The following is a 10456-nucleotide window of genomic DNA, read 5'->3' on the forward strand; positions in this document are numbered from 1 at the left end:
TTTAGATTGGTATAGGTAAGACTAAAAGTGGATGGCGAGAGATGAATGAGTCTTAGTGCTTATGCACCTGGTCATGAGAGGCAAGTGTATTGGGAGCAGCTGAGTGAGTATGTCAGCAGTTTTGATGCAAGAGACCTGGTATTGGTGATTGTCGATTTGAACGGGAATATGAGTAATGTGACAGTTAAGGATATAATCAGGGTGCATGGGGTATTCAGTGTTATGAATGGAAATGATGAGGAGCTTGTGAAGTTGTGCTGAAATGGAATCGTGATTGGGAATACCTGATTGAAAAAGAGGGATATACACAAATATACGTATGTGAGGAGGAGAGAGTCAGCGGACATTACTGGATTACCATCTCTTGGAGGCGAGGGTAAAGACATGTAGAGGTTTTCAGAAAACAGGAAACAATGCTGAGGAGAAGAGAGTGGTGAGAGTAAGAGACCTTGGAGAATAGACTAGTGTAAAGAGATACCAAGAGAGATTGAGAGTAGAATTGCAAAAGCAAGGGAAATGGATGAGGAATGTGAGGTATTTAGGGAAGCAGTGCTAGGATGTGGAAGAGATGCATGTGGCATGCGAAAGGTGGGAGGTCGGCAGATTAGAAAGGTTAGTGAGTGGTGGGATGAAGAAGTAAAATTACTGATAAAAGAGAATGAGATGTTTGGGTAGTACTTACAGGGAAGAAATACAAATGATTGGGAGATGTGTAAGAGAAAGCGGCAGGAAATCAAGAGAAAGTTGCAAGGGTTGAAAGAGAGGGCAAATGAGAATTGAAGTGAGCGAGTATCAGTAGACTCTAGCGAGAATAAGATTTTTGGAAGTAGGCAAATAATGTGCGAAGAAAAGAAAACAAATAGGAGCATCGGTTCAAGGGGCAAAAGGGGAAGTGAGTGATAACAGGTAAGTCGTGGAGTGAGGAGGAGATGGAGCGAGCATTTTGAAGGATTGTTGAATATGTTTGATGATAGAGTGGCAGATGTAGGGTGTTAGTGACAGAGTCATGGAGAGTGGTGTGGTGAAGACAGGAGAGCTTTGAGTAATATGAAACGCGGCAAGGTGGCTGGAGTGAATGGTATTGCAGTGGCATTTATTAAGAAAGGGAGTGCCTGTAGTGTTGATTGGTTGGTAAGCATTTTTTGTGTTTGTATGGATCATGATTGAGGTACCTGAGGATTGGTGGAATGCCAGTTTCGTGTTGAAACTGCAGCGGTATAAGCTTGTTGAGTATACCTGGTAAGTTATATGGGAGGGTATTGATTGAGAGGGTGTAGGCATGTACAGAGCATCAGATTGGGGAAGAGCAGTGTGGTTACAAAAGTGGTAGATGACGTGTGGGTCAGGTGTTTGCTTTCATGAACGTCTGTTAGAATATCTCAGAGAAACAGATGAATTTGTTTGTGGCATTAATGGACTTGGAGATGACTTGTGGAAGGTCTTAAGAATATACGGTGAGGGAGGTAAGCTGCTAGAAGCAGTGATTTTTTTTTTCTATCAAGGGTGTAAGACATGTGTACGAGTAGGAAGAGAAGAGAGCGAATGATTCCAAGCGAAGGTTGGTCTGCGGCAGGGGTGTGTGACTTCACCCTGGTTGTTCAGTTTGTTTATGAATAGGGTGGTGAGGGAGTTAAATGCGTGAGTGTTGGAGAGAGGGGTTAGTATGCAGTCTGTGGGTGATAAGAGGGCCTGGAAAACGGGTCAGATAAGGATGCACGGAGGAGGGTGGATGTGTTGGGAATGAAATGTTTGAGGACAACGTATGATGTGAGGTGGTTTGATCTAGTAAGTACTGAAAGCGTAAAAGAGATGTATAGTAATTAAAATAGTGTGGTTGAGGGAAATGAGAAGGGTGTGCAGAAATGGTTTGGACATATAGAGAGAATGCATGAGGAAAGGTTGATAAAGAGGATATGTGTGTCAGAAGTGGGGAAGGAGGAGAACAAGGAGATCAAATTAAAGGTGGAAGGATGGAGTGAAGAAGATTTTGAGCGACAGAGGCCTGAACTTACAGGAGGGTGAAAGGCATGATCGAGATAGAATGAACTGGAATGATGTGATGTACTGGGTTTCACCAGTGCTGTCACTGGAATTAACCAGGGCATGTGAAGTGTCTGAGGTAAACCAAGGAAAGATCTATGGGGCCTGAGTGGAGAGAGAGAGAGAGAGAGAGAGAGAGAGAGAGAGAGAGAGAGAGAGAGAGAGAGAGAGAGAGAGAGAGAGAGAGAGAGAGCTGTGGTTTATGTGCATTACACATGGCAGCTTGAAAATGGATGTGAGCGAATGCGGCGTTTCTTCGTCTGTTCTTGGTTCTTGGCGCTACCTCGCTAATGTATATATTTCTTGTAATCCACGGGGAAATGAAACACGAAAAGTGGTTCGTCACATCATCAGGGGAGATACAAAAAAGTAATATATCATTCAGTTGATGTACAAGGGAGAGACGTAGCTAGGGCGCCATTTGGTAAACAAGTGACTGCCCGAATGGGTTACGACCAAACATAGCAAACAGTGCTAGGTCTAGAGAGATTGGTGTTGGACGGCGGGAACCAAGTGTGATGCTGGGATTAGAATACCTATATTCAAATGATGAGGTGGACTGTCTCCACGAAAGATGTCCTGCCACATGTATAGAAAAAAATACATGTTAAACGAAATTGTATGAACTACTGAAGTACGATTTCACCTTCCTACTATCATCACGGACACGTGTGATCATTATCATATATATATATATATATATATATATATATTATCCCTGGGGATAGGGGATTAAGAATACTTCCCACGTATTCCCTGCGTGTTGTAGAAGGCGACTAAAAGGGGAGGGAGCGGGGGGCTGGAAATCCTCCCCTCTCGTTTTTTTTTTTAATTTTCCAACAGAAGGAACAGAGGGGGCCAGGTGAGGATATTCCAAAAAAGGCCCAGTCCTCTGTTCTTAACGCTACCTCGCTAACGCGGGAAATGGCGAATAGTTTAAAAGAAGAGAGAGCTTGGGAAGTGAGTCAGTTGTTGTTCGCTGATGATACAGCGCTGGTGGCGGATTCATGTGAGAAACTGCAGAAGCTGGTGACGGAGTTTGGTAAAGTGTGTGGAAGAAGAAAGTTAAGAGTAAATGTGAATAAGAGCAAGGTTATTAGGTACAGTAGGGTTGAGGGTCAAGTCAATTGGGAGGTGAGTTTGAATGGTGAAAAACTGGAGGAAGTGAAGTGTTTTAGATATCTGGGAGTGGATCTGTCAGCGGATGGAACCATGGAAGCGGAAGTGGATCATAGGGTGGGGGAGGGGGCGAAAATTTTGGGAGCCTTGAAAAATGTGTGGAAGTCGAGAACATTATCCCGGAAAGCAAAAATGGGTATGTTTGAGGGAATAGTAGTTCCAACAATGTTGTATGGTTGCGAGGCGTGGGCTATGGATAGAGTTGTGCGCAGGAGGATGGATGTGCTGGAAATGAGATGTTTGAGGACAATGTGTGGTGTGAGGTGGTTTGATCGAGTAAGTAACGTAGGGTAAGAGAGATGTGTGGAAATAAAAAGAGCGTGGTTGAGAGAGCAGAAGAGGGTGTTTTGAAATGGTTTGGGCACATGGAGAGAATGAGTGAGGAAAGATTGACCAAGAGGATATATGTGTCGGAGGTGGAGGGAACGAGGAGAAGAGGGAGACCAAATTGGAGGTGGAAAGATGGAGTGAAAAGATTTTGTGTGATCGGGGCCTGAACATGCAGGAGGGTGAAAGGAGGGCAAGGAATAGAGTGAATTGGAGCGATGTGGTATACAGGGGTTGACGTGCTGTCCGTGGATTGAATCAAGGCACGTGAAGCGTCTGGGGTGAACCATGGAAAGCTGTGTAGGTGTGTATATTTGCGTGTGTGGACGTGTGTATGTACATGTGTATGGGGGGGGTTGGGCCATTTCTTTCGTCTGTTTCCTTGCGCTACCTCGCAAACGCGGGAGACAGCGACAAAGTATAAAAAAAAAAAAAAAAAAAAAAAATATATATATATATATATATATATATATATATATATATATATATATATATATATATATATATATATAATGTACTGTTGACGTGAACTGAACCGGGGCATGTGAAACGTCCACATGAATCAGGAAAAGTGTGTGGGACTGGTTGTGGATAAGGAGCTTCGGTTTCGATGCATTACACATAAGAACTACAATATGGATGTAGGCGTTTGCGGCTTTTCTTAGTCTGCTACGAGCGGTACGGCGTGAACGTGGGAAACGGCGATCAAGTGTACAAGAAATTTCTGTACAAGAAATTTCTACTCTATTTCTAAGTCTCCCCTGAATATGTGCTGTACACGAATATGTGTTTTCTTTTTTGATCGCTGTTATCCGCAAATAATTGATCACGCGCATCACTACGACCTTGTTGCATTATGCCTAGCATGTCAGTCATGCTCTCCATTTTCTATTCATGCATAGCATGTCGATCACACTGCAAAGATTGCGAAGGCATTCCAACAGAAACAGACGTCTCCCTCCCCTCGAGGCAGTTTGTGATGGTGGAAAGTATGAAAAACTCATAGATTAGTGAGGAAAAAGTAGGGAGGCATACAGTTATTTCAAGAGGTGAGTTTGCAAATTGTTCCCTTGATTAAGGGGGCTCAAATGACGTCGGTCATGGACCTGATGGGGAATATCTATTAAGTGTATTCTTTAGACGTATCTGTCGTGCTTCTTTCATTGGTAAATTATTCACTACGTTAATGTAGCCCATTATCCGGATCTTTGATATATATGTATGAGAAAAAAGAACCTGGCCCCAAGACTGCTCCCTGTGGCACACCACTTGTCACGTCTAACCCATCTACTGAGGCTTAACCATTAATCACTAATCTCTGCTTACCTCCAGTCACCCAGTTTCCAAACTATCGTAGTAAAACCCCAACTGTCCCATATGACTTAACTTTTGTGGAACTATAATGAATGTTTTTTGAGAGTCTAGATAGATGACATCAACGGCTTTATTTTCATCATACTTATTGATTACATCATAAAAGAAGTAAAGCAGATTTGTCAGACAAGGGCAATTTCGTCGAAAACTCTCTGTTGACAATCGTGGTCTTCGAAGTGGTTTACAATTTTGTCTCGAATGATGGTTTCCAGAAGTTTACGAATTTCAGATGTTAAGGTAACTGAAAGATGATTTCAGGGCAGTGACATAATACCATGTTAGAATACTAGTGCCTTCTATCCGGAACTTGTCCCGTAGCAAGTGTAAAGACCAGTCAAAGGACTTTAACAAACTCACAGTTTTTCGCCCTTCATTGTCCTTTTAACAAGAGCCCGCCGTTTAGTTCACCCATTCCATTTAGTTGCTCATAGGCCTCAACTTTCGTGTCGATAGGCTTGCAAGACAGAACGATTTCTCTTACAAGTGAAACTGGATTTAGTGCTTGATTTGTGTCTTCCATCGTAAATGCAGATGTAGAGAAAAAAAAAAAGGCAAGATTTTTTGCCTTGGTTTCAATTCATGTGTAATGTGTTAACCATGATCCTTTCCAATTTCCATTCATGTGTAGCGTGTTACACATAGTCTTAACCATCGTCCATTCGTGTGTAGCATGTTGTTCTTGGTCCTTTCCATTTTCTATTCATGTGTAGCGTGTCGTGTATAATCCTTTCCATTTTCCATTTCAGTGTAGCATGTTCAGTGTAATCTTTTCCATTTTCCATTCGTGTATAGCATGTTTGACAACGCCTCACAGTCCCTCCCATTTGCCTTAAAATCACACGTTACGATCCCTTCCCTTATCCAAGTTCTGACGCTCTTGGTGTTACTACTGTAGGGATGTCTTTGCCTCTGGCGTGTATGTGGTGTTTTATGAGTGGATGGTAGACGGCAACAGTACTCCTCCTACCTCATCCATCATCTGGGCAGGGGGTTTGGCAGGTACGTTTGTAATCCAAGTCAGCTGAGAGGCGAGTTGATATTCTAAATACTTTCACTAGATCCTAAACTTAGATTTTTGTTTCATTTTAATAAGTAATTTGAAATCTTTAGTTGGTAAAAAGCAGGTGAGAATGTACTCCTAAGACGACAGGGTATGGTCGGCTATTTCAAAACACAAAATGGAAATTAGTGCCAGTAATTGTCAATGTTAATACCACTGATGATAACAAGGGAACAGAAATACACAGTGGCATGACAATTGAAGTCAGTGGACACTCCTAAGAACCTTGGGTTTCTAAGTGGATGGATGTGCAATACAGATTACGTTATTCATATCACTTTTAGCTTTACTATGGTAATTTTACTCTGCTATGAGAGAGGAGTAACACAGCCTGGAATAACACAGCCTTGTACACTGACAGTGGGACAGGAAACTCCAGTTTAAGAGAGCCATCTTACTCCTCTCTCCCTTACATCATCCACTTAGAATGAGAATACGTAGAATAAAGTTCGAAAGAGATAAGCTTTGTCCTTTGTCGCCTATCTTTCCCATGTTCTCCTCGTGTACAATCTTAGTTTTATAAACGTTTATGTCTGATCTTTGTCCAGGAGGATGATTTTGAAAGGTATTGAAATAGAATCTGCGGATAGAGAGAAATTAAGACGAGTCTAAAATGGCAATCAGGTTAGAGGAAGTGTTAGGTCTATGAAAACGTGATTTATATGGCGATACAAATCATAGATGCTGCAGGCTGGGCAGCAGTTTTGAATTAATCAATTCATTAATCAATTATCGTTTGACCTGGCATCCTTTTCTTTTTGATGGCTGAGTAGAATCCTTCGGAAAGGAGGTACTGTAGTTCTGTTGCTCTGTATGGCATTTCCCTGATTGAGAAACTTTCACCTCGTCTGGAAAATTTTGAGATCTTTCGTTAGCAATTTTAGGTAAAAAAAACTGTTTGGCAAAGCGGAGATTTCAGTGCAACAGAACAACGAAGGTTTAAAGCGATCACAGGTCTGGACTCTGTAGACGGTAAGCATGTATTTGAAGAATGCACAGTAGCATATTCTGATTCGTGACAGGATAAGACAACGATGAGGCCAGGCAGGCAGGTGAGGCGTAGCTTAAAGTGGAGCGGGTGAATTGCTCGTAGTGGATGTCGAGTGATTCTATTTTTTCTTCTTGTCAGAATGTGTGATGTCAGTTTAGTGATATAAGGGTATTTAGTTTACGTGTCGGTTCTGTGTTGATGTTTTTTCATGTGGGGAGTGAGTGTCATGTGTGCCTCTTATGTGGTGCCTAGAATGGTTGGTGTTTTGTTACCTGGGAGAGACTGTCCATTCAGCTTGACTCGAGGGTGTGTGATGGATCCATGTTCGTCTAGGGATGAAAGAGTGGTTTAAAACTTAGGGGTTAAGACAGCTGCACTGCTGAGCCATTGCTCCACCAGTGCAGTGTAGTGCTGCCTGTTTGATGTTGCTAATGTGGTGTCAAGAAATTGTACTGTAACTGTGAGATCGTCTGCTTACGAAAGGATATATATATATATATATATATATATATATATATATATATATATATATATATATATATATATATATATATATATATATATATACGCAACACTCATCACTGGATAGAGAAAATGAAAACGGTGAGTACTTTCGTTTATTACATTCTCAGACAGAGGATGTAATAAACGAAAGTACTCACTGTCTTTATTTTCTCTTTCCAGTGATGATTGTTGCATATATCTCTTCACGGATAAGGTTCTGCATATATATATATATATATATATATATATATATATATATATATATATATATATATATATATATATATATATATATATATATATATATATATATACACACACACACACAGTGAAATATTTTGTGTATCAAACAGTTTGTTTTTTGAAGTATATCTTATCACTCGCATAATTTCGAGATGTAGATATATTTCTTTCCATTTAGGAGTGATTTCGTGGGCTTCAATACTACCGCTAGACGTCGTCAAGTCTCGGATCCAGGCTGATTGTTCTACAAATCCACAATACAAGGTAATGCAGCAGAGGGATAAGAGTTCGTAGATATTATAGAAAAAGTAGATATGCTATACATGAATGTGTACATCTATGTTTTTGAATATGATGGTTTTCGTACCTGAGCTCTGTTGCTCCCAAACTCCCTCCACTTGCTCCCTCTGTAGGGAATTAGAATAGGATGTGTTGGTCAGGTTTTGTAGTTGGGGTGGGTATCTGCAAGGGTAAGGTTAGGTGTATGTAATTGTTGATTGTGTTGGAGGAAGAGCTGTGTGTGGTGTTACCGGGCTACGCCTGGTCGAGGGAACACCGTGAGTGAAGAGTCGTCTTTGGCGTAGCTTTATCATCGGGAGTGCAGTTTCGTCATAGAATTTCTCACTCCAGGGGAATATATATACGTTTCCCTGCTGCTGGAAGTAGCGCAGTCTTGGGCTGCAGCAGCCTTTTAAACACGTACCGCCAGGACTGTTTCATAAGAATTTGACTCGGGGTAATTGTAGACAATCAACGGAGTGTTGTGAAATTTTCTTTTTATGGATTTGTATTGCAGGCGTGTTGTTCTCCTCAGTGCCTGTGATCAGTTTTGTGTTGTGAGCGGTCTCAGTCAATGGGATGTTGTGTTGTACAAGTGTTCTGTGTCCTTATCCTTGTCTGTCTCGCCTTTCGGTTATAGGGAGGAGGGAAGAAGGAGGTAGATGCGAGTCTCATTTCTTACATGAGGGCTGTGTGCATGTTGCCTTCATGACGAAGTTTTGAGTACTTGTGTGTCCTTTTCGTTGTGTTGCTGGACTGTTATGTGCATGATTGGAGTTCTGTGAGGTAGATAGGATCGTCCGATGAGGAGGAGTTGGGTTGTGGGGTTGTGGGGTTAGTGTCAATTGTGCCGTTGCGCGTGGGTTGTTTTGTGCCAGGAGGATTTTGGCATGGGTGTTTATGTCTGTGGTTGTAGCTCGTCCGTTAGTTGTGAGTAGGGCTATGCGATTGTCAGTGACCGTAATACCACTGGAGGGAAAAGGAACATCTCATGGAGGAGTGCCTTCGTGGTGGTGAAGGTTAGACACAGATGTAGTCAAGGGGAGAGGGAGGTTACACATGCTATCCGTATTGTAAAGCTGTTTAACTATAGTTTGACAATCCATCGTAATAAATAGATAGGAAAAGGATTCGTGTTGGAAGGTTAAGTGATGGTGAATTTATTTTTTTTCCCAGGTTCTCAGTAGGGGTTTGGAAATACTTGAAAGTGTCCTTGATTTTTTCTTCTTCTTTTTTTTTTAATGTTCCAAGACATATGTGTTCTCAGATACATCGAGGTAGGAAGTTACATATTTACTCTTGAAAAAGATGGTGACGTCCTCTCTCTCTCTCTCTCTCTCTCTCTCTCTCTCTCTCTCTCTCTCTCTCTCTCTCTCTCTCTCTCTCTCTCTCTCTCTCTCTCTCTCTCTCTCTCTCCATCCCTCCCTCCCTCCCTTCCTCCCCTCCCTCCCTCCCGCCTCTCTCTCTCTCTCTCTCTCTCTCTCTGAAATCTAATCTGTTTTTGCCTGGATGAAATTTTGCCGTGAGATTATTTTTTTTTTCTTTTTATCATTTTTTTTCTCTTTTCGGTTGGACACCGAAACGTCCACACTCTTCCTCGCAGGGCTCGTGGGACTGCTTCGTCAAAAGCTACTACGCGGATGGACTTCAAGTCTTCACCAGAGGGTTTTGGATGATGTCGCTGCGGGCGTTTCCGACCAACGGCGCCATCTTCCTGGGCTACGTGACGTGTCTCAGCGTCCTAAGGAACTTGGCTGGTGATGACGCCCGTGAGGAGATCCCCATTGTGGCGCCCGAACTCATTGGTAGTTCTTGATAGCACCTGAGTCCACAGTCCAGGCTTGTTCGCTCGCTCGTGTGATGCCCAGTGAGTGTGTGCGCTAGGTTAGGTTACGACACCGTGGGTGTGAAATGTCTGGTGATAACGTGTGCCTCGTCCAAAAGAAAAAGAATTCTTTGATTAGGATTTTATTAGAATTTTGCCCCTGGCATGCATGAAAGAAGAGAGAAGAATATGATGGGTCGTTTTCATTCACCAAGGACTATTTTTATCCTGTTGAATTGAAAGTCAGGGATTTTCTATATATCTACGTACGATTTCTTGATTATATATATATATTTTTTCTTTCTCATGTCACTGTGATGCTATAACCCCTTGTATGATGATATGTTCGTGCATCACATACCTCTTCAGGAAGGTATTCGTTGTAACTGTATGTTCTTATAATCCTCAACTAATGGCATTTCATTCAGTCTTGTTGCACATTGTATACCTCATGCCTATCTCACTTGTATGGAAATGAATATAAAAAGAAAAGCACGAAGCAACAAGCTATTGGATCTTTTCGAAGCTGTTAGTGAAAGGGGAGGGAGATCAAAACTGAGATTAATGTATGAGTAATTCAGAATGTAATCAGTATATTGTAATGTATGAGTAATTAAGATTATAACTATAATTG

The 10456-nt window shown here is 41.8% G+C and overlaps 1 protein-coding gene across 7 annotated transcripts in view; it reads left to right on the forward strand.

Moving 5' to 3' along the window:
- LOC139745961 (solute carrier family 25 member 45-like) overlaps positions 1 to 10208 on the forward strand; it is a 49991-nt gene extending 39783 nt beyond the window's left edge. For 5 of the 7 annotated variants that reach the window (XM_071656715.1, XM_071656734.1, XM_071656707.1 and 2 more), the window contains exons 8-9: positions 7897 to 7982; positions 9601 to 10208. In XM_071656715.1, the coding sequence (XP_071512816.1) occupies positions 7897 to 7982; positions 9601 to 9813 (299 nt within the window). In that variant the 3' untranslated portion in view covers positions 9814 to 10208. Of the gene's footprint in view, positions 1 to 5815; positions 5920 to 7896; positions 7983 to 9600 lie in introns of all 7 variants that reach the window. The other 2 variants (XM_071656749.1, XM_071656741.1) reach the window with 1 other exon arrangement.
- The last annotated feature ends 248 nt before the right edge of the window (positions 10209 to 10456 follow it).

Source organism: Panulirus ornatus, chromosome 4 (genome assembly GCF_036320965.1).
Source record: "Panulirus ornatus isolate Po-2019 chromosome 4, ASM3632096v1, whole genome shotgun sequence".
Classification (NCBI taxonomy): Eukaryota; Metazoa; Arthropoda; class Malacostraca; order Decapoda; family Palinuridae; genus Panulirus; species Panulirus ornatus.